The following is a 25071-nucleotide window of genomic DNA, read 5'->3' on the forward strand; positions in this document are numbered from 1 at the left end:
TTAAAAATAAATTATTTTAAAATTCACATTTTCGCTTCACCTTTTTGTATCACCGCTCTGTTTGCAGGTGGTGGCACCGACTGTGCAAAGTGTCTTAAATCTAGCAGCCCCACAATAACATTAAACATCACTTATTGCTGTAGCTGCAATGGCTCGTCATGTGCCCAGCTTCATAAAAGCTCCAAACCTGTCCCTGTGTGGATTCTTGTTGAACGCTAAACCCACTTATGTTTGACAGAGGGTTGACGGGCCTATTTTTCAAAGCTTTTGCTGTTGTGTCTGCCCCCCCCCCCCACACACACACACACATGATCATATTAGATGTGGTTTCCTGAGTACGGGAATGTCCTAACTCAGCCACGTCCTTTTTTCCAGTACTCAACATCCTTCATACTGTAAGTGGCGGAAGTAGAGCCATAAACATTTCATCCCATATGCATTTACCTGTTTGTGTCGAGGGTCACATACAGTATATGAACAGTGATTACAGTTGGCTTTGGTGCATTTTAATGCCTAAATGGACCTGAGCTCAGATGTATCCAAGCCTGAAAACGATTCACAGCTGTTGTGTGACTTTTTCAGTCATGCTGAGTGTTCAGTTTACTCTGACCTTTGCAGATCCTTCATAAATACCAAATATTTACATACAGGGCATATTTTATTTGGTCTATATTTAAAGTTTTTCACTGAGGTGGCGTGACTAATTCCAGCTGTAGCTTGGACCAGTGAGGACAGGTCCGAACACTACTGATGTTTTTGTGATTCCCTCATACGATAACTATGGGAAAAGTGGGAGTCACTGAAGTTACTGGCTCAGCCCCGTTTGGCTCTGATGGTTTCCATCTCTTTCATCCGTGTGAGGATGCGCGAAGCTTCACAACAATGAAGCAAATGGAAACAGGCGTCCTTGAGCAGATTAAACTCCACAACAGAAGCCAGAGGGGCATCTATTTATCGGTGTGTGCGTTTTTCCATCAAGATGATTAGCACTCTGGTTTCAACTTGTTAACTTTTATAAGCTTTATATAAGCTCAAGACCAGAATCCAGAATGACACTGGCTGTTTTTTTCTCTTTTTTTTTCAAATCACAAGTATTTGGTCTGCTTTTTCTCTGCAGCCTGAGCCGCAGGATCACCAGTATGGTGTGTTTATTGTAAACTGTTTAATTACTCTTGGAGCCCAGCATGAAATGTAAAGAAAACACTTTAGTGGCCAAACACAGGATGGAGCGCTATTGCTGTAAAACCAAAATAGAAATTGGTTTGGATGATAAAAGAGAGTTTTAAAGCTTTTGAAACCTGTTAGCCATTTCAGGGACAATTTTTATTTGATTTAATAGAACATGCAATCATGACACCTCATAAAATGCGTCCTCGCGCAGCTTAAATGCATCTCTCTGGATTATTTGAAGTCTGAGATTACTGCAGCAGTCATGGCAACTGTCCGCCACCAGTGTTTAGCTTCCTGTTTGAACAAACCTTTTTGTATTTAATTAGACGTGAGCGGACTAATCAAATAACAAATGTTGCAAAGGCGGTGTTTGTTCACGGTGCTATAACTACAAGTTTAAACAGCGTCATGTTTTAATATATCAGTAATAAAAAACCCCGAGCTGTCTTCATGTAAATATGATTTGTTTATTAAGTGTTGTCAAGAGAATTCAGACAGATGTACAAACATCTCAAAATGATCCCTTTTTTAAAGTCCTTACTTTTCTTACTCCATGCAGATGAAAGAGAAAAGAAATAGGGCTAATTACGCCAGCTGCCTCCGTACGAACAAAGGATGCAGTTTTTAGGGAAGTAAACATGTTTTTCACAGTTTAGTTAAAAACAGAAAATAACGCTCTCGCTCTCTCATGGCCTTTTTGTTTGAATGGAATTTAACTCGTTAACAGCAATACGTTTAAAGCCTGATTTCATTAAAGAGGGTGGTACTGCATATAAAATCTGAGCACAACACATATTAAAAGAACAGTTGAGTAAGGGAAAAATACAGATTCCCATGCGTTCATGTGAACAGGTGGTGTTTTGCTTCAGTAATACCTGTTCTCGTGATTCTCAGTGCAGCTCCCGTCTGCCTGAAACGGATTAGAATAAATTAATAACTTTTCTTTATTTTAGTTTTAAAAAGTCAGAGATACAGAGGGACATGTGACGAGGAACTCAGCCAGGTTCAAACACAGGGCAGCACCTGTTTATGGGCCAAAGTAAACTAAACAAGCAACCAGGAGTCCCTGGATTTAGACCTCATTGTCCACGGGCAGTTAAGCCTGTTTTGTCTTGTCCCAATTTCCATCCTTTATGTGTTATTGGCCTGCAAGATTGCTCCAAATCACGATTTTTGGGATTCATCTGCACTTTAAGGAACCGAGCGTCTGCTTTCTGTCAGCGTCTGTGTCCCATCTTTTGTCTGTTTGTCCCCAGCGTGAGAGGTGCAGATGCGGGGAATGGCATCCGAGTGTTCATCCCCGATATCGGCATGTTTATGGTCGGCTTGGGCATCTGGCTGCTGTGTCGCAGTCTGGTCCAGAAGAGGCCGCCTGAGGACATGGCACAGTACAATGAAGACTTCCAATCAGAGGAACAGGTAGGTTTCATTTGAGCTGAAATGAAGTCCGTCTGTGTGGATGGTTTGAAAAGTTCTTTTAATTTTGTTGTTGTTCTTACTCCATGAAAACTCCACACAATTAAGATATTCACGGTGGGTGGAAAAACAAAGTATTGGTCGGTTTCACGCAGCACGGGAATCAAGAAAGAGAAAGGAATGGAGAGCAGTCTACTAAATAAATACTAAATGTTTGAAATAGAAAGTAAAGGGAGGTGTGGGCTAAAGTGTGGATTTCATAAAAAAACAATAAATTATTTAGGAAGCTGAGTACAAGCAGATTTCTGTGCCTAAAACAAAGAATAAAAGTGTCTTGAAGAGAATAATGTCTCAGTCTAGTCGGAGGAACTTTCAGTTGGCTGTGAACTCCTATGTAAACAATTTCACACAAACTGATTACAGACTTCAGCGCTGAGGAAAGAAAAAGTTGTTCATTGTACGCTGTCAAAATTATTCCTATAAGTATATGAAAGGAGACTAAAAAGTTCACAAATCTGTTCATTATAAATACAAAAACCTGAGCTTGTTTAAATTGCACAGCTACTGGCATCCCCTCTCTGAAAACCGCATTTGTGATTTCACCACGGACCTCCAACTCATACAGAGAGCAAATCTCAAATTCACAGTGACCTGACATTTATGTTGAGAAACATAGCTGCTGAAGAGAGCTGCATCTTTTCTAGACCTTAAAAAAAGAACCACATTTAAAACAAAATAATAATAAAATATTTGTGCTTTTAATGACCGTCTAAACTAAATTCACCTTGTTACAAACAATCACTTCAGTTCAGTTTTATTTATGTGGCACCAAATTAAAATGATAGTTCCTTGAAGGCGCTAAAATAGCCTCTTGTATAGGGCTCTTCAAGTCCTAACCTGAGCTCTATAAGCTGTAAGCAGCAAGCAACTCAAGTAAACTTCCCCGTGAGCGTTGGTGACTTGGACAACATCCCTCGTTTTCTGGCAAGTCCTCCCTTCTCTTTATGACTTGTGTTAATTAAATCCACATTCACTTTCACTTCCACTGTGCTGCTCTGGTTGGCACATGGCCGCTTTATTACTGAGAAACACCAGAATTAATCTAGAGCGCCTGTATTGCGTTCTGTTATAACAGGATTTTCCGCCTGCTTCTTTCTTTGCCTAGCACTTTATGTGTTGAAGTGAGTGGCCTGCTTGCTATGATGTTTCTCTTTTACAGAGTCTTAGGGAAGTCAGGGACACATAATTGCTTAGATTCAGCAGCCAAGGAAGAGCTGACTGGATTAGATGTCAAGCCAACATGTAGTTCCAGAGGAAAACATCTGCTAAGGCTTTCAAGCAGCTACACAGGCCACATATATGCTCTGATGTGTTGTGTTACATGCTAACCTTGCTGAAAGACCCTCGCAGGAACACACGTGACACACTTTACTTTTTTAGTATTAGTAGAGGTTACCTGTAAGAAATAGTGTTCAGCACCATGGAGAGCTCTGACCTCCGAGCTGCACCCGTATGTGCACCTTAAATGTGTCGCTGTTATCGCCTCCCAAGGAGGAAGACGAGAAGCTAAGCCTGGAGGACAACATCCTGTTGGAGGAAGACTATGAAGCAGGGTACGAGGCTGAGGAGGACGAGGAAGATGATGTGCTGGAGGATGAAGAGGAGGAGGAAGAGGAGGAGGAAGAGGAAGCAAAAGAGAGCACAAAGATGAAGATTCTGCGGATGGTGGCAGAAGTTGCTTCCAAAGTGAAGGAGATCATCGGGAATTTGATAACCACTGCAGGAAAAGTGGTGATCACCATCTTGTTGTGCATAACAGGTGAGGAAATCTTTTCTGTTTGTGGGGCAAATAAATAGTTTCAGATTATCATGAAACATACAGTCTGTTTGCTTATGTGTTCAAGTTGGGCCCCTTACATTCACTTGAATGATGTTTGCTTTACAATTCCACCAGTTTTTGCTCCTCCAGCTAAGAGCAGCCGGGTTTTTTGAACACTTTTGAGTTTAAAACATTTTTCCGTTTAAACTTGTCTCGGTGGCTTTTAATCAGGGCTGCTTTATAGACATTTAAATGGGGGGATTAGTCTGATGTTTGTAATGATTTTGACTGTAAACACCAGTCTTTTTTTGTGGAGGAGATGCAGTTCCCAAGCTTTGAAGAAAAATGTATGAGATATATGAGAGGGAGTCAATTTTTTTCTATAATTAGCTCCCAGCGCATATACGCTGATTTAATCTTAAGTAGTTATGTTTACAGTGATTGAGGATTGCCAGGAAAGGGGGAGTGGGTTCTTAATCTGTCCTAATATACTGAAAACAGATTTTCAGTGATGATTTATAATTTTTTTTATTCTGTTGAAGTATGAGGGGTAGGTGCTGAAAAATATCTTAATGAGAAAGAAAGAAAGAAAGAAAGAAAGAAAGAAAGAAAGAAAGAAAGAAAGAAATGGCCTCCTTCCAGTCATCCTATTAGCAACGTGTATTTAGCGTGAGTCTGCTGGCTTTAATTTCAGACCGGTGCTCATAAAACCAGTTTTTCCACAGTTTCCCACGTGTTGTTGAACTCACCTTGAATAAAGTGTTTTCAAAACAGTAACTACATAGCTATGACGTTGTGATAATGAAAACAAGTGTGATGCAAGGAATTTCAATTCAATTCAATTCAATTTTATTTATATAGCGCCAAATCACAACAAAAGTCACCTCAAGTCGCTTCAATTTAGAGGAATTTAGATTTAAAATCTCATAATCCCTGCAAAAACAAGGCAGCAAAACCCCTCACCTTCATTCAAGACTTTAGAGAAAAGAAAACACTGAATAAATGATTCATTAATTCTCATATAAAAAAAATATTGCGACTCCAGACCACTGTAACTACTGCTCAGTCATGCCTAATTTAAAATCACTAGTTAACCTGACATACATGTCTCTGGACTGTGAGAGGAAGTAGCAGGAAGCCCACACGTGTACAGGGAGAATATCCAAACTCCACACACAAAGGCCGCAGCTGAGGTTCAAACCAAGAACCTTCTTGCCAGCAATGCTAGCCACTACACTGCACTTTATCGCTATTCAGATTTATCTGGTGACAGTATATAATATAAAGTGTATTTGAACTGTAGTTTGACGGCCAAGATGTAAAACTGCATGAATAACTATGTTAAACCATATTTGGAATTATTTCTCAGTCATTATTTAACAGCATTAACGATGTGAAAGTTTTGCCACATTCAACATATTAAAACATTATAAAATTACGGGAACACAATCTGAGGCTCCATGTGGGTTAAGAAAAGGCTTGTATTTATATACCACTCTGGCAGATGTCTGACTGGTTTTCACTGGTTTTATGTTTGCAGGAATCATGCTGCCCTCGTTGACCTCAGCTGTTTACTTCTTCACCTTCCTCTTCCTGTGCACCTGGTGGTCCCTGCGCCGGACCTTGAGCACGCTGATGTTCAGCTGCATGTGTGTTCTGATGGCCATCTTCAGCGCCGGACATCTGATCGTCCTCTACCTCTACCAGTTCCAGTTCTTTCAGGAGTCCGTCTTGACCAATGACGGCTACATCAGGTCAGAAATGTGGAGCTCAGAATTCAGACATTATACAGCTTTAAATTTTTGGCTTTACATCAGACAAACAAGACTTTATATTATTATTGTTTTATTATTTTCCACAATTTAACTCTGTTGGGCAAAACAGATCACTAATCATTACAAATAATATGCTAACTCTATGTTGTTTGTATTTGTCATTCTCAAAAAATCAACAAAAACCAACAGGCTTTAAAAACTTGGTCGGTGCACTTGACTTTCACTCGGCACACAAAAGGAAAGGAAACCAACTCAGGAACAAACACAAACTGTTGTCCCAACAACACACAGTGAAAGTCAAGCTGTGGCATTACAATTTGTCTCTCTCCTGTCATTTTGAGGAATTGCTGAAATGTATTTCGGTAGTTAAACATCACAATCTGATACTAACGCTCTTTTATCATGTGAATATAAATGACGTGTTGACAGGGCTCAGGAGCCAGAGCTCCCTCGACTCAACGAGATTTATTGCGCCCGAGGCAAGTTTGTTTAAACAACAAATATTTACTGTTGTTACAACCTAGAAAGCAATGAAAAGAAAAACTTAGCTGGAGGGTAGATTCATCAGACTCCTACTCATAGCACATCAGTGTCAAATGCAGAGCTTTTAAACTCTTCACTACGACCAGTGCTGTTTTATTATGCATGAAAAAGGAGGCAATCAGCTGTCTGTGGCTGCTGCGGTGAAGCGCTGTGGTTGGACTAAAGCCACACTGTTGAACGTCTTGCCAATATATGTTAGTCACAGTTGTTCAGTGAGCTGACTTCGTAGCAGGCAGTCTGTCAGCTCATTGTTTCTATTCTGACAGCTTGGGATGAGAATGATGCTGTTTATTTAATAACAAATGTACACTTTTAAAATATCTGCTATAATTCTCTCTAAACATGTCCTCTATTGACTTTTGTTATTAATTTGACTTTGTTTTCTTCTCTGGTGTTAATCATGTCATCTGATTTTAATTGTTTAATTTGGCTAACGAGGACATTCCCTGCTTTTGTTCACTTATCACGGACATTGGAGTTGGGGGTGAAGTTAGGCTCACAGTGGAGGAGTTTAAGTATCTCTGGATCTTGTTCATGAGTTGGGGAAGAATGGAGAAAGAAAGATTGACAGATGAACCGGTGCAGATGCTGAACCAATCAATCTGAGATGGTTGAGCCATCTGATTAGGATGCATCCTGGATACCTCCTCAGTGAGATGTTTTGGACATGTACAACCGGGAGGAGGCCCCTGGGCAGATCCGGGACATGTGGGAGAGATAATCTTTCTCAGATGGCTTTGAAATACACCAACATCCTCTCAGAAGAGCTGGAGGAGGTGACTACTCCTTAGAATGCTAACTGGACCTTGAGAAGCGAGGGTGGATGAATGGATGCCAATGTCATTTTAGTGGAGTAGTGCAGCTCAAAAAAAACTAGAATATCAACAAAAAGTGAATGATTTTACAGTTTGATTTAAAAGCTTTCTTATTTAATACACATGAAGAGAAATATTTCAAACTAATCTATGGTTTAATTTTGATGAATGATGATTAGAAAATTAAGTCCAACATTAATTTTGTATTAAAGATTAAAAAAAGTCCAGCAGCCACAGTAAAGGTAATTTATCACACTAAACTAAAACAAAAAAAATGCAAATATGATGCTTAAATTCACTAGTAACTCAGAAAGATCAATTAAAAAATGGCTTTGAATGTAAAGTAGAAAAGCTCTCTAAAGTTGATGTACGCCCACTGCTGCACAGCAGGTCCTTTAACTTATAGTAATGATGCGGTGTCTTCCAGATCTCACCAGTAGCACTGCAGCTGTCTCTGTGTAGCTGATATCTCAGTGCCCTTGGTGTTGCAGTGTTTTATTGATCTCAGACTTTCTCATTTGAAAGCTGTGCTGCTGTTACAGCTATGTATAGCTGAAACTGCCTTGATAAAGCCCGTGTCCTCTCCGTCCCGCTCTGGCCTCAAATGGCAGATAAGGAAGCAATTACAGTGTCCCACTGACAGGTTTTTTATTAGGAAACAAAGTCATTAGAATGAATGAACCGCTCACCCTCACACCATCTACACATGGTAATCTCTTTAAATCGTCCAGCTTTAGTGACCACGCAGTCTGAGTGTGTGATAAATTTGAGGAGTCATCACATCACTCTAGTATGCTTTAGTTTACCTTTACTTCTTAGGTTTTCTAAAAATCCTTAAATTTAAGGGAATAATTGTTGTTATTGGTCCCCTGAAATACTTAATTAAATGACGGATATTGGAAAGTAAAATACTCAAAGGTGAGTGTAGGCTCTCGCCTCCAGAAATCTTTTAAATGAGACATAAAAGGAAAAGAATCACTGCCGTTAACGCGTCACTGAGGAAGTAAAGTTGTGAAGGCCAAAATTAGACACACATTTTAAGGGTGATTGGCATAAAACTGTTGAGAACTCGATGCCCTGTGTACAAAGCATAAAAAAAGCACTCTTTACTTTTTAAATCCCCTATTTTATATTTAGTTAGTGTTTTATGGGGGGAGGGTTCCCAAACTGTGGTCTTCTCATTTCGGAAATAAAGAAGGCCCTAATTTGTCTGTCTGAGTGCCAGCATTTGGAAAGGTTGTCACTGTTCCGATTCTTATTTCACAAACAGACTGTCTGTTTCATCATTTGCCGTCTACTCACACGTTCATGTTGACTTTCCACATCACTGAAGTATTTCTGTCTGTAAAAACTGAGGCATGATCTCCTCTGCTCTGGCCTGTTTAGTTCGCACTTCAGGTCGTCAGAGGGAAACTATTGGCCCATATATACGTGTAGCCTCGATTTGACAATAGGCCACCTCGGTGCCTGTCCTAATTGTCCCTGCTGACAATGACTCGGCCTTGCTGTGGACCTGGTGCTGAGTGAGACTGTTGAGAGTCCTGGCTTCCACTTCACTTCCTGCCTCACCGCCTTAAAGTGGAAGTCCCCTGTCATGTGACTAACCGGCCTTCCCCAGCTGTAACAAGAAACTGTTCAGGAAATGTGCCGGGTTCTGGGGGTCGTTCGCTCCTCGACATGGCATGAAAGACAAGACTCTGGAGGCTTCTAAATCTGAGTGTTTGTCACTGGAATACGTCAGTGCAGTTCCTGAGTAGATGACCTTTATTCTGCTCAGAAGGAAAAGGAGTGAAACATATGACATCCTTTGTTTTATGAACACATTTTTAGCCTGGCTGCATTGTACAGAATCCAGGGTTAGAGAGCTTCTTGCCAAAATGACCACTAGAAGAGAGTTGCTACCAAAATCAGAAAGTATATTTAGGTTTTTAAAGTTCATTACAGAAGTCGACTGGAAGAAACTGTAACACTGGTTTTATTAAAGTGGATTTATGATGATGATACAGTGGCCACTTCATCCACTGTCAGAAACAAACTGCTTTAACTCCTCTCCCTTAATCCCACTTTCTTCTGATTGGCAGATTTTCATCAAAACGTTTGGACAGCGTGTGCGTTTGGCTTCCGTGCTCATAGCAAAACCTGTATACTTGAAGTGAGGAGCAATATTTGCCCTCCGTGAGATCATCATAAGCTAGTTTGATCATCATTGTTTATGTAGTGTCAAATCACAAACAAAAATTGCATAAACCATAAATAACTTGCAGTGTTATAGAAACTCCAACAATCCAGAAATCCCCTGTGAGCAACTTAAAGTGACTGTGAGGAGAGAAAAAACAACAGGCAGCAACAGGCTCAGGAAGGGAGCCCTCTGCCGCAGCAAGTTGGGGGTTGAGGGGAAACAGATGACAGAAAAGGTGATGAACAGGATCAGGATGATCAACAAACAGGATAAATCACTACCTATGGGAGAGCTTGGATGCAGGTTAATAACAAGCAGTAGAGGGAAATAAATGCACTGAGAGTCACAGAGAGAAAGAGAGCATAGAGGAGAAGAGCTCAGTGCATCATTTTACAAGTCCCCCAGCAGCCTCAGTCTATGGCAGCATAACTAAGGGCTGTTTCAGGGTCAACTGATCCAGCTCTAAAAACAATCTTTCAAGTTTTTAGCTTGCATCTGTCTCCCTGACTCAAACTGAGAGCAGTTTTGACAGTAGTCAGACAGTAGATGAAGGCCCTGCCATAAGTAAGCCTGCACAGAGCGAAATGCTCTGCTGCGATCACATGGCACCATTTATTTTAATTCTTTTTCTGTACTGCCATTCTCCATAATTACCAAACCTCCATCTAGATCTACCCTAAATACTGTTCCTTTAAATCATTAAACTCTCAACACTGAACTGAACTGGATTTACTCGGAGCATCTGAGCAAAACAGTCCAGACATCCGTCTCCCCAGCAACACGTTCCCACACCTTGCGGGAAATCTCCAGGTGAAGCCAGATGAGTTACATAGTCTCTCTCATGTGTTCTGTGCAGTCATCAGAAGATTTACTCTCCAGGATACGACTAAAGGAAGCCAGTAAACTCTGTTTGATTTAAATTTGTTTAGTAAAATGTTTCTTTTCATGTATAAACTAAAGAAATTTACAAAGTAAAACATTAGGAGACAAAAAAGCGTTATAAAATCTTATTTGTCTGCTGTTTTTACTGCTTAAAAACCTTTTTTTCCATCCTCATAAACCTTTCTGTCTCTTCTCAGTGTGTTTGGCATCTCCCCCATTGTCCAGAGCAACTGCTCCTGCACGTGGAAGCTCACTGTGCACCCGCGGCGTAAGTGGTACCACTTTGTCAGTCCCATCATGCTGCTGATCCTCTATTACACCCTGGCTACTCTCATCCGCCTCTGGCTGCAGGAGCCCATCGACCAGCTGATGGTGAGGACAGAAAGAGCGCACACACGCCTTTTTTTTTTTAGTCAAAACGTTGTGACATGTTTTGTAAAGCACATCAATAATTTATTGATTTTCATTTATATCGGGTGTTTTTGATTTGAAAGCAGCTCCACAATTGTATTTATGATCTGGCTAAATTTAGATGTTATGGGTCAGATTTAGTAACAGTCTCCATCAGTCTTCTGTTCTTGAAACTGTACTGCAGGATTTACTAAATCACACTGCCTGTATGACATGTACATTTGTATGAGTTTAATATAATAATCCAAATCTCCAAGACAGCATATCTGCTGTTACAGACAGAGCTGAGTTTAGGTTTTAGTCACGTTCATATACAGAGATTCATCCATGAAAAAAACTTTCAGGGAACATAGAAGCTGCTGCATGTCTTTTCTCAAGACTGTGCACACACAGAACTCTGCAACATCACAATTCAGCTTTCACAGAGTTTGATCCTTTTCCTGTTTCTGTAGCGTTGGATCTGTTAAATAAATATTTCAAACAGCTTTTAATGGAACTCGGACAGATGTTCAGTTTTGAATCTTAGCTTTGCAGAACAATATGAGCTACCTGTGCGTTTACTCACTTGTACAGTAACAGTAACTTCATTAGCACATGTTTGGGGCAGAATTTGGCGATCAATAATAAACAGATTTTAGGTTTATATGGCAGGGTGTTTGTGATAAAGCTGCCCCTCTCTGAGTAAACCCTACATCAAATCCTACTACCTGCAGATCGATTTCTTTCGGCTACATCTCATTGATCTGGGTTTAAGGAGACACGTGTGTCAAAGAGATCCTCATACTGAGATTTTTTTGGTTAATAGATGACTCACTCCCTGTTTTGGTATGCTCACTTTTGACCTGCTAATTTGGGTCAGTTTGTTGCTGTTGCTCTGCAATACTTGAATTAAACCGGTGGACAATATCGACTGATATCGAAAAGGGGGGAAAAAAATCATTATTTCACCAAAAAGCCATCATCAGTGTGATTTTATGTGAAATAACAATCACAGTACATGAAAGTTAGATGAGATTTCTGTACTAATCAAATAAAAGACATCTGCAGCCAAAAATGACTTTTTCAAGAATTGTATCATCACATTACCACTATACACAAATACACATGGGATATGGGAGGGTCAGTGTTAAAACTTGAACAGGAACTTTCCTTAATGTTAAAGGGGCACTGTGGGTTCTTTCTTCTGTTACCTCTGTGTCTGGAAATCACAATTTTTTTAAAATTACTTTTTCATTTTCCCCTACTAGCTCACAAGGCCATTTCAACAACTAGAACACAAATTTGGTTCTACAAGAAAATTTGTTTTTAATTTCTCATTTTTGACAAAAGAAAAATTATGCATTTTGGCTTTACATTGTGACACTTTAAATTGTTTTTTGTTTTTTTTTACTTTATCAGAGCGTAAATGTGTTTTTCAAGCTCCCTGACAATTTCGACTGACTACTTCCTGTGTTTGAAGTTATGAGGGATAAACTATAAAAAAAAACATAAAAAGAACCCAATTTCCAACCACCCCAGTTTGAAAGCCGGTGACAGTTATTAAGTATAATGTTGCATGGATTAGGTTAATTTGCAAAAGATTTGGTTCTGAGGGATTCAGCAATGAACTTTTCTCAGATTTGACTGCTTTTGAGTGAAATACTGTCATGATCCTGGGCCATGTTGGCCCAGCATTCTTAGTTTCATGTATTTTTGTATTTTGTTCCTTATTTGACTTCCCCTTGTGACTTTTACTCCCTGTGTGTCCCTCTGTGCATCTGTGAGCCCTCGTTTCCCCTCGTGTTTTATTCCATGTTTTCCCCAGCCCGTTATGTCTGTGCTTTCCCCGTGCTCCCTCTCTCCTCCTGTCTGCGCCTCTGTGTACTTCCTGTTTTACTTTGACAGTCTCCCGTCAGAATGCGTCATGTTGTGTTGCTCCCGTGTGCTCCCACCTCCCTCGTTAAACCGCTGCGTATTTATGTCCGCGTCTCCCTCTGTGCAGTGTCGCATTCTCCCTCATTCATGGCCGTGTGTTTCTCTGTGTGCTAGTGTATTGCTTCCCAGTGTAGTTTCTTATCAGTTTGTTTCGCCGTTTCCCTCCAGCAATAAAGCTGTGTTTTGAGTTCATTCCTGCCTCTGTGAGCTTGCGTTTGGGTCCACTTCCTGCCTGCCACACAGCCGAATCATGACAAATACACTGGGTTACAGAGACCAGCTTTTCAATAGAAAAGTTACTTTTTTAAAAACACCTGATGACATTTAGCTATGACTGCCTGATTTCACTCTATCCAATCAATCCAATATCAAGCAAAGCTTGTAGTCAACTCAGTTCATACAATTCTTGACTTCTAGCAACTTCACACAAACTCAAAAATCTGTGACTATTACCACAAAGTTAGACCGAATAAATTATATCTAACTGAACAATAACAGTGTAGAGAAGAAACCTTGGTGGACAAACAGCATGTGCATATTTATGCTGCCCAATTTAAATTAGCTCCTCCTTTGGAAAGTGTGGATTCTGGATTAAAAGCAGATGCAAAAACTGGGTGGGTGTCAGAGACACGGTTTGAATGCAGTACACACAGCCTCCATGACAGCTCCACAGTAAATTCCAGACAGTGAACTGAAATAGATCCAGATTGAATTAAATGGGCAACCAGGTGGCCTTGTGATCAGAGAAACCGTGCTGATGGAAGATTTCAGGGCGATCGATCACTGGTGGAATCTGTACACAGCTTAGGTGTTATCTGAGACACTGCTGGTCTAATTTTGACAAAGCATAAAGGGAGGACCGGTTTCGGCGCTACGTTCCTGTTTTGAGCTCTGTACGAGAGAAAAATGTAGCTCTTACATAATAACAGAATCCACTGCTCCAAAAATGTTGAATGAATGAAAGATCTGTGTTAAAATCTTTTCTATAGAGTCTGTAATTTCACACTTTTTCTCTTTATCAAGTTTATTCCTCACCTCTGTGAAATTATTTTGTATATTTTAAATGATTGCTTTGGGTTTTTATTGCTAATAATATTTTACAATTTTGTTTCTAACATCTGGCCACAATAAGCAGCTCTTTAAAACACAAAAGTATCAAATGCACCCAGCACTCACTGCGTTGTGAGTTTCACTGCCACTGTACTAGTGGAGAGACGAATCACAGATATGGAAGGAAAAAAGGAAGGAAGGAAAAACCCACACTTCACTGACAGAGTATTTTATTTTAACAGTTTTGGTGAACTGACCCGGACTGTATTTTTGCTCTGCTCCCACCACTGAGTTGAAACTAAAGTCCTGAGTGAAATGTTGTGCAATCATATTCAAGAAGACCGCCCCTCCTGAATTCAACCTGCCTTCCTTAACCTCAGAGCTCGAGCTCAGCTCCGTTGTCCTGTAATGGAGTTATAGATTAGTGTTTTTATAGAGAGATCAATACCAGCCTGTAAACTGGTGGGGCTGTATGCATTATTGATCACTTCATAGAGCGGTTTGTGTGTGTGTGTTTACGTGTACGCGTGCGTGGGTCTGTGTGTTTTCACCCACTCTTACACTTTAGATAATAAAAAAATGATTGTGGCTTAAATCAGCAGCGGACAGGTTTGTTCGATGGTGGAGATGCCAGATTATGATGGACTTCATGTTTGCCAGAAAAATAAGGCGGATTATAAATCACTTTACAGGTTGATTTATAGTTTGTCATCTGTGTTTATTCAGCAGCAGTTCATCAAATTCTGAAAGCAGAGTAATGATCCAAAGAAGTGAGACATAAGGAATCTGCTTCAGATGAATTTGTAAGGTTTCACACTTTAAGATCTGTATGATGTCAGACACAAAGTTCAATACACATTGTTTTCTGAGGGGCAGCCAATCAGAAGAAAGTTGTGTTAAAATGCTAAACAGCTTGTTCCAGGGAGCAGGAAAGGACCCAGATGCAAGACTTATAAACTTAAAAAATAACAAAACAAGCCATTTATTAAGGTCAAAAGCAAATAGTGTCAAAATTCAAACAGCTAAAGCCAAAAGCACACAGGACAATAAGCAAAAACACACAAGGAGGAAGTAAACAGAAAAAGAACATGATTAAATACACAAAAGAGGTAATGAGAAATTAGAGACACCTTGAAAACTAGACACATGTAAAACCAGTTAAGGTAAGAAGAAGCAAAGAAAGAAAAGTGGCTACCAAAATAAGGGATTAACATGACAGGGATAAACTGACACTCAAGGAATTAAATATAATCTATGATCCTAACTACAAACAAAAACTACATTTCAAAGGTAGAAAAAACTAAGACTGGGAATATTATCATAAAGAAGCCAGCCAGTAAATATCTGCTACATAAAAAAACTTAAACAGAAGTCCAACACCATAAACACAAAGTCACGTGACGACTCGCCTGATCAGTAGTGGGCTAAGGACCTTTAGGACCACCTCCAGAGGGGACAGCCCTCCTAGCCTAGTAAGATATCTTACCTAAGACTCTGTCAGTGCCTTTTTTCTTTTTGCTTTAGAACTAATGAGTCCTTTTGGATAAGATTAAAACGCTTCAAAAACAATTTAAAAAGTGCAGTTGCCTTTTTTCCGTCATTTAAGGCAAACCTGGATGACTGAGAATCTGCACAGACAATTAAGTCCCTTATTTTACCAGGCAGTCTTAATAAACTTGGATCTCACTGTCTAGACCTGCTTACAAAACCCCAGTGCATCAACACCTACAGAGAGATAATAGAAAGAAATGCATGAAACATTTGCAGAATTAAGAAGTCAAGTGCAAGAATGAATGTTATTACATAAATATAACAATTTAAAATGTTTCAATAACAAAATGTAGCTCCTTAAATTTGAATACTGCAAACTAACTGAATAAAGTAACTGGTAATATATAAATGAACATCGCGCAGTACTGCTTCCTCGTGATGCAGTAAATGATGAGTGGAGAAATAATCAGCAGTGCAAGACAAAATCAAGTCCAGACAAAAAAATATAGACTGTACAATAGTGTTACCTTCTTTATTATTGATTCATTTATTTATTACAAAAATGCAATTGATTTTTTTCTTTAGTGTTCATGGTAGGTGCTGAAAATGAGCTTAACAGCTCCTCTTTAAATAACTTCTTGTGCATTTTTACTTTGCGGTGACACTCTCGTCAGGGACGCTAACTCGGTTCATCCAAGTCCTCCTCAGTTTCTTCCCTCACAGACCGTAAAACAGTGTTTCCTAGAAGCAGATTGAAACCATAACTCTTGAGAGTATCATCTCCGTTGCAGCGGAAAGATTCACATCAAACACGAAACTCTCCATCTGTGTTTTTTCAGGACGACAAGGACGATGATGTGTGCGAGGAGGAGGAGCTGGGCAAATCATTTATCTCAGCCAACAGGAAGCGGCTGCTGTGGTGGGGATCACGCCAGGGCACAGACGAGAAAAACGTACGTCAGGGTTAAGACACACGCAGACACAAGCCACTCAAAGTATTGATTATTATCATTATTTTTCTACGATGCCGTCCTTTTAAAACAAACCGGATAAAGGTTCAGAAACATAGAAAAAATAATAATATGTTTTTAACTTTGTAAGCGAGAAAAAAAACACTTGTTTCTTTTTAACGTTGTCAGAACTGAATGTTGTCCTGAAACACTTTGATTTAGTTTTACAATTCAACAATAACAGGCAGTCTTAATAAAGCAGAATGGAACAAATCAGTAATATTAAAGTTTCAAATAACAATAAAAACAACTCTATTAAACTCTAACGTCAAGCTGCAGCTGTTGATTGTTTCCTTAAACTTCCATTTGCTTCATCTTCATGATAATCGACTCATCCCTGGAAAGATTTCAGACCAAGACACTTTGCCTCTCTCGCACACGCACGCTTATTGTGACCTTGTTCCTACATCAAGGCCCGTACGCTGTCTCCACCGTTGACCTCCTGAGGTTTAAAAGCTTTCAGGGTGTGCAGACGCAGATGAGTGATGGTCTCGATTTACAGATTAGCAGCACTCGGCTTTGTTCTTGCTTATCAACCACTATAAAGAACACGGAGGCCTTTGACTTCAGCAACTCATCGATAACGCACCTTGCCTTGTATGCTCTTTTTCTCCTCTTAGCTCCTCTCCACCCAGGATGGAATCAGTACAACAGAGGTGCGGGTTGTTCTGGATGTGTCTTAAATCTGTGCATTTTCACCCCTTTTAGTCTGGCTGCAAGAAAGGAAATCGCTGCAAAGTGCTTTTCACACTGCATCCTCATTGAACGGGGTTCCTTTAATTTTTACATCCTGATTGGTTCTGTTAATCGAGGGCTTAAGTAAACATTATATATACACATGTTGCTAACCTGATCTACCTTTATCTTCTCAGTTGAAAAGCTGTGCAAGTATTTCTTAGCTGGAAAAGTTGGAAGAGGGAGTACCTGTACAGCTTTTACAATACAAAAATCACAGGAATTATATCTGATGAATATTGATGATATTTAAAGGTTTGGTTCTTATTTTTAGACTCTCTTGAACACCCATTGGTTAAACTTTAGATTGAGGGTACTATTGCCTCCACTTTGAACTGTCCTCCTGTTCATATCAACATTGAATAAACATCTCCTTTATTGACTTCCAGTATAAGTGTGAAAGAAAATATTTAGCCCTTTGTGTAAAAATACCTGCTACTGGCCATTATAAGGCTTCAGAAGACAACGTTCAGACCAGTTTATCAGCGGGCCATACAATCAACAAATATTAGCTGTTTTCAAATCTTTCAGCATTTATAACAGTGGAACATGAATTAAATTTTGAAAGTCAGAGCGCATTAACAATTATAAATAACAAATCTTTTATGTTGCATGGATTGTTATGTTATATTAGTATCAGTATTGGTCTAAATCTGTTCAAGGTTGAAGACGTCTTAGTACAAAAATGACGTCTTTGTGTGCAACATTTGAGCAAGAGAAACATTGTTTGCAGGAGCACAGAAAGGTCATTTTGCACCAAACTCTCAACTTACAGCATTGTCAGTCTGCTGAGGCCTCACATTGTTTTAGGTAGTGATTTTTTAGACATTGTTTTTGCACAGGAAACACTTACAGCTAGCATTATGAGGGGAAATTATTACACAAAGTACATACGGGCATTTGGCTATTTTTTAAAGAATTTACAGGCCTGTCTGTAGAAACCACAATTTTTCAGATAGAGGACTGATGTTTTGTTTCTAGCTTCTCATATACAGAGGACATAATAGCCTTTTAAACTTAACAGTAGGCACCTGAAATTTTTGCCTAATTCTATTTAAGAAGTTTTTCTTTCCCATGAAACCTTTTTTCAGGCAGATCTGTGATTGTCGGATGGAAATTTTTTGTTTGGTTGTTTTTTAATTTTAATAAAATGGAGGCCTACAGCCCACGTTGTATTTCAAAAACTACAAATGAGTAGAGATCAAACTAATGACATCGCAATGTATGTGAGAATGCTGTCACCTATCCACCACCAGCACACTTTCTAGTTTATCACAGCTCTATTTTCTCTCAATAACTACTTTAGTGCGGCAACAGCTCATTTAAACAATGTATAGCTGACAAAAATTGAGTTAATAAAGTTTAACAAATAAAAATAAATGGATTTTAATGTATATCACATCAAATTTGACATTCTACAGATACAAATATAATATGGATGTTATTCAAATATTTTGATGAGGATAATCATCCATTGAAAAAATATGAAAGCCCTCGATCAAAGTAATTTTAATTTGATTTGATTTCATTACATTTTTTTTTTTTTTTTTAGAAAAGGGGTTATATCGACTTCAAAAACCATGCAGTGTGAAAAGTAGAAATCGTGCCTCTATTGCCCAACAAAGCCAAAGTGTGGTAACTAAATGGCTAAAGTTTCCTGTGGAAAAAAACAGTGTCCAGTATCAAACAACATTAGTTACTCCTCTTTGCCTTTGTGAGGCATGCTAAACTGTTGTGTGAGCTCATAACAAAAAAAAAAAGTTCCGCATCTACTGAAGTTTATTTGTTATTTATTTAAAAATGATCTGCAGGCTGTGCCCACTTCAAACGGGACCTCCTTTGAGTTTGCCGTGACTGAGAATGGACCAGTCTGTCGGGACTTGTACTCAACCCCTCAGTACAAAATGGACCAGCCCAGTGATGGCACAGGTGAGCTGTTTATTCATTCTATTATGAGCATTTCTAGTCTGCAGTGAATCTGTAAAATAGTGCTGCTACCACGTAAAACATTCAAAATTGTCATTTTGATATTAACACCTCTATTCAAAACCGCATTTTGTGTTTACTTGTTTTATTTAAATTTGTTTGATGATGTGAAACGTTTCAGTGTGACAAAGATATAGAAAAGGAGAAATCAGGAAGGTGGTTGAATTCCACATTTGTTTGTAAGGGTTTAATTAAGTTTCATATGCTTAGTTACAAAGGCTAAATAAAATATAGAGTGTAACAGTATATTTTTTCTGATTAAATTAACTTTGTTAGGTTTTTTAAGTTAACTGTGTGAGGAATAAATAGTCATAATCATAAAGTGATTGGAAGTAATTAAGTACCTTTGATGAAGTTTTTACCAAATATGGTGTATTTCCACCATAACTTTTAAAATAGACTATACATGTTATGCAGTGAATTAAAATGTGCACAGTTAACAGTACATAAAAGCAGCAAAGATGGCTTCAAGATAAAGTAAATTATCTTTCATATTAAGTGTTAAATACATCTGCTACTTCACCCGCCTTCATTTTGGTTTTATGTTGCACTTATTTGCAGCTGAGTTCACTGAATTGTTTTAAAGGTTTCCTTCACTTATTTTAGTTAATATAGTAGTTATGAGGTGAGATACTTAATAGCCTGTGAATATGGCTGTTTAATGTACTGAGGAACTTGTAAAGTCTTAAAAAACTTTTCAAGGAACATGAAAAGGGAAGATAGGGAAAGTCTTATTTGTGTTTCTGCCGAGTTACTTTAATGTGTAAAATCTGAGGTGTTTAGAGCTTTTTGCAAACTAAGAATTGAAAGTCAGAATCTGTCTTCTGTGCTTTGTGAAGTTAAACTCTCACAGTTGCCCCCAACTTTATGGAAGTGCAATAATAGATCCACACAGTTCCACAGTAGAAGTGTTGTAACGAGCTGTTTGTTTGTCCAAACAGAGAAGAAAGAAGAGTGTGTGTATGAAGTGTGTTTGCCCCCGGAGGAGTCATCTGTGAAGGAGACCGAGAGTGAAGAGAATATAATAAAGAAAAAAGGAGTCGGTGCGATGGTCAAAATCTTCCACTTCATCATGAAACAAAGCTACATCGGTGCTCTCATAGCCATGATGGTGAGTAATGTTGAAAGTCAGTGCTTAGTTTTGCTTAATAATATGAATGAAATTTTAAAAATATACATCTTACTTACTTTGTCGTTCCTACTTGCTCTCTTAAAATGCGCTTGCTGTTTATATGAACAGATTAATTTGACATTCAAGCTTTATATCCAGAGAGCAACAGGCCCACATCCGCAAACCTGGTGGAAAAATGTCGTTTGCAAAACATTCCTGCCTGCTCGATCAACATCAATGCCCTTGAGCAAGGCACTGAACCTCTTTCTGCTCCAGTGGAACTACTGGCTGGCTAGCAGTAGGAAACTGTGGCTTTACTGGGCAGCGTCTATGGTTGCATGTGTGGCAGAATGCAACCAAAAATGAGCATCTGTTCTCAGTTTAGACATTCCTGGAGTAATTTTTTTTTCTTTTACAGAAATACAAGTAGCGCTACTGTTTGTTAAATTGTTGTCATGTCACGACAGCATATTTTGCTCCAAAATATCAGCGTACTTGTCAGAGCTAATGGCGCCTTCACAGAACTGCAAGTTACCGTTCCCAAAGGCACTGACGCAACTCCAAACGTTGCTGGTAACAATCTGTCCTTTGCTCTGGAGTGCACAGCCTGATTTTACTAAAAGAGACCAGAAATATTGATTTGTCTAACCACACTGCAAGTTACCACTATGTGACAGTCCATCGCACCGAGCCTCTGAGCACTGAGAAGCGGACGGCTGTGTTTTGCACGATGACATTTGCAAATTTTAGCCTAACGATTACACTGGCACTTCTGTTATATCGCCTATAGATAAATATTTGTGACGTAGCACCTCAGGATTGTGTCTTTGATCTCTATGTAAATAAATTCCTTCAGAATCCTGAATTCCTGAAATCATTGAATTGTATTTTTCACTATGAAAAATTAATTATTCAAAAATCAGTGCTGAAAGGACTAAATGCTGCTTTTATAACAAATCATAATTACCATCTTCTAAATACATCAGCAGTCTCAAATTGCATAGTTACCATACTTTTTGTTTTGTTGCCATTACTGTTTTTTTTTTTATTTGCGTTATTTATTCTAATCAGTTAGTTTAGCAAATAAATTTGTTCAAATACCTGTTAAATAATTTAAATGTTACTGTTTTTATTGTTATTTAACAGTAAGTTAACAATCTGTAATTCTAAACTTGACACGTGCTGATACACCAGTGCAAATCTCAGCTTTTAGGGAGGCCATAGACAAGATCTTTGCATTTTTACCAAAATGTTTGAGCATTAAATTGAAAATTAAAAAAGTTATTGATGCTGTTGCTTCATTACTTTGTCATGTTATGCATTATAACAAACGTACACATTTTTAGTCATCTGTGTTTGGATCTCAGTCATTTTTGCGGGTCTGAATAGTAGAAACTGATTTATATTTAAAAATAAAATTAAGCCAAAGTAACGAATCATTGTTGTATTAATTCTGACAGAAGTGAAAAATGGTTTGATGATCATCTGGAAATCTGCTTCCCTTTGTGTTTGTGTATATATGTGTGTTTGTGCGTGTGGTTTCTGCGCCAACGCACTATTTCCGAGCAGTGGTCATATTTGGCCTTTTTTAGTCATTCATGACTGCAGCATTTGTTGTAAATTTTTCTCTCTGATTTGTTTGTCTCCAGGCTTGGAGCATCACATACGTCAGCTGGCTGACGTTCGTCTTCCTCATCTGGTCCTGCCTGCTGTGGATGGTCCGTGATCGGAGGCGTTACGCCATGCTGTCGTCTCCCTTCATGGTGGCCTACGGCAACCTGCTGATAGTTCTGCAGTACATTTGGACTTTTCCGGACATGGATTACAGCAAAGTCAAAGGCTTCTTTGTTGAGAAGAAAAACCCATTCCACTCACTTTCATCTAAGGTTTGGGAGTTCACATTAGCCAAACAACTAAACATCCGTGAAGCCACTAAACCTGACATTTAGCTTGACAGCCTGCAATCTTGACCACGTAATATGGTTTAATATGTGCAGGGATTTAAGATGTACTCTGCATATGCTGCACCAAGCTTTATTTTTTAAGATTCTGAAACAATCTCACTAACAAATTATGTCTCTCCACTACTCGGTTAATAATATAAGACAGTGTAGTTACGCAATGTGCTCCTGAAGAAGGTCAGGTTTTAGTGTTTTGACATGTGTTGGAATAACTCTAAGGCGTTCAGGTTTCCAGCTACTGAACTTGACCTGATTATGTCTGGAATGAGATTTTATGATTTTATGCAACACACAAACTTGGAATTACCGTGACGTATTTTTAAAATTACTCACATTTCTGTCGTAGTGCAGAGCGTATGTGTTTATTAATTTAAAGAGTGAAGATGCATTGCACTGTATTTCACACCTGGGTGAAAAATGATGATGTTTATTTAAAGAGTCGATGCAGACAAATTTTAGACAATCCAAGTATAGTTTACAGGTCTGATTTACTACATGCAGTATACAGAATATCCTCTTGTGTTATTTTGGCCATCAGTATTTTTGGTCCCACACAGTTAAAGTAAACTCTGTGTGATTTGTTGTTTCATCTTTTTGTTTTCTTTGCTCCTCGTCTTTTTTAAAAAGGTCCTTTGTATGCTGACCTTCTGGTTACTGCTGAGACAGACGCTTACAGAGAGACAAGAAAAACAAAAGGAAGACAGCACTGGTCTCTTAGACGTTCATGTAGAGGATCAGAAGAAGCAGGGTAAGCTCTATGCTACTATTTTGTTGTCTTACAGTAGTATATACGTAAACAGTTTATAAACAGGTTATAGGCATGACCTATGTTACAATAAACTTATATTGATAACATTTTAAAAAATGCTTAGGAAATATACAAACTTTGTTAACAACAATGAAAAACATGAACAAATATCTCATACAGGTATTAGAATTAGCACATAACGGCATTGGAAAACTTATGATAGAGACTTTTAACACTGATCAGCAATGTCACTGGAGATCTTGGGTGGGCCCAAAGAATTTTAAAGAAGAAGAAAATATGCCTTTATTCATTCATTAGAAATGAAAATCCAGAAACAAATATGATCTACTTGACTGAAAAATGCAAAACTGCTTTTACAGAGGAAGAGGAGTCTGAGGAGGGAGGGGAACAGGACCTCATGCACGTCCTTGGTAACATGGTGATGGCTCTGATGGTCAAATATTGGATCTACATCTGCGGTAGCATGTTCTTCATCGTCACCTTTGAGGGACGTATCGTCATGTACAAGATCATCTACATGATGATGTTCCTCTCCTGTGTGGCGCTATACCAGGTACGCACCGAAAGCACGCCAAGTGATTGACAATAAACATGCTGACGTTTCTATTTGAGATGTACAAGTGCATCCAAAAAAAAATGGAATATTGTGATACATTTATTTATTTTTTGTAATTTAATTCAAAAGGTGAACAATGACAGTGTGTATTCATAGCACGTAAGGTGAAATATTTCAAGCCTTTAATATTTTAATTTTTATGATTACGGCTTTAAAAATCAGAAATTCAGTATTTTAAATTATTAGAATATGAAATTTCAAGTTTGAGTAAATGACTATCCAAAAGGTTAATATCTTGGTCTACTACGGTAGAGGCAGCCTAGATCATGTGGAAGCTAACTTGACAGTTTTCCATATGGGTCTTCGACACCCTTCTTAATGGAAAGTTGACTGGAAGATAAAGATGTGACAAGAAAAGGTGCTCAAGCAGCAAGGATGCTTGTGCAGACATCAGAAGCATCTTACTTGGGTTAAGGAGAGGAAGAAATGGACTGGTTGTCTGGTTACTTTCAGATGAAAGTACATTTCTCATCATGTTTTCAATTTCCACTCTTCCCCTACTCGTAAACAAAACTCTGAGACACTTAAACTCCTCCATTTCGCTGCAACTTGTCCATGACAGAGGTGGGCACTCCACCACTTTGCAACCGAGAGCCATGGCCCTGGACTTGAAGGTGCTACTTCTTAGTCCTTCATCGATAATCAAACCGGCAACATGCTAATCACTTTCATGCCACACCACAGTGATGCAGTAATTCATGGTAAAGGAGCCCCAACCAACAGGAAACTGGATATTTCTTTATTGTAATAAAAAAAAAAAAATCTAATAATTTAAGATGCTGATACTTCACTTTAAATGTAGTAAATATCAAATATTTTAACATCTACAAACAAAAAATGAATTTTTTCACTATTACATTTTTTTGCGTTGTATATCATGATTGTATATCATGGCTTTGAGGCCAAAGGTCAAATTGTGGATATCTTCAAGGTCACAGCAACTTTGACAAAACATCAGTATTTTGGGAATAAGGATCAGTAATGACTTTTAAATGTTTTTGGCATTTATTAAACAACCATGAGACACATAATTCACAACAAAGGATTAATATAAACTGTAAAGTAAAATGTATTGTCATTGTATTTGATGGAAATGATGCAGTTTAACATTCTTCCAATTTAGGGCATGTAAATGATTTTCATTCTACTAAAAGGTCAATGGACTAAAGATATAAAACCATAATACATATGCATTTAACAGGGGGAAAATATACAAGGCCAAGTATACTAACAGTGCTTATTATAAAGAATTGCCTTCTGTTTATGTGTAAATACCTTGCATATTTCTATATTATTTATTATTAACATTTGGGGAATATGTGGGATGTTTAAAATCGTGATCTGTATAATTGTTTTCAAAGCCTTCCAAATGTGGAAATAAGTCTGTGAAATAAGGATATTTAATGTTGTTTATAATT

At 38.5% G+C, this 25071-nt stretch overlaps 1 protein-coding gene across 6 annotated transcripts in view; it reads left to right on the forward strand.

Moving 5' to 3' along the window:
- Nucleotides 1-25071, forward strand: part of piezo2b (piezo-type mechanosensitive ion channel component 2b) — a 92493-nt gene that overhangs the window by 20744 nt on the left and 46678 nt on the right. For 5 of the 6 annotated variants that reach the window (XM_085140098.1, XM_085140102.1, XM_085140099.1 and 2 more), the window contains exons 5-15: nt 2427-2589; nt 4138-4405; nt 5946-6159; nt 10797-10971; nt 16305-16418; nt 17096-17131; nt 19022-19139; nt 20138-20307; nt 21957-22193; nt 22896-23016; nt 23397-23590. In XM_085140098.1, coding sequence (XP_084996224.1) covers nt 2427-2589; nt 4138-4405; nt 5946-6159; nt 10797-10971; nt 16305-16418; nt 17096-17131; nt 19022-19139; nt 20138-20307; nt 21957-22193; nt 22896-23016; nt 23397-23590 — 1810 coding nt within the window. The remainder of the gene's footprint in view (nt 1-2426; nt 2590-4137; nt 4406-5945; nt 6160-10796; nt 10972-16304; nt 16419-17095; nt 17132-19021; nt 19140-20137; nt 20308-21956; nt 22194-22895; nt 23017-23396; nt 23591-25071) is intronic. The other variant, XM_085140100.1, reaches the window with a different exon arrangement.

Source organism: Neolamprologus multifasciatus, chromosome 18 (assembly GCF_963576455.1).
Source record: "Neolamprologus multifasciatus chromosome 18, fNeoMul1.2, whole genome shotgun sequence".
In the NCBI taxonomy this organism is placed as follows: domain Eukaryota; kingdom Metazoa; phylum Chordata; class Actinopteri; order Cichliformes; family Cichlidae; genus Neolamprologus; species Neolamprologus multifasciatus.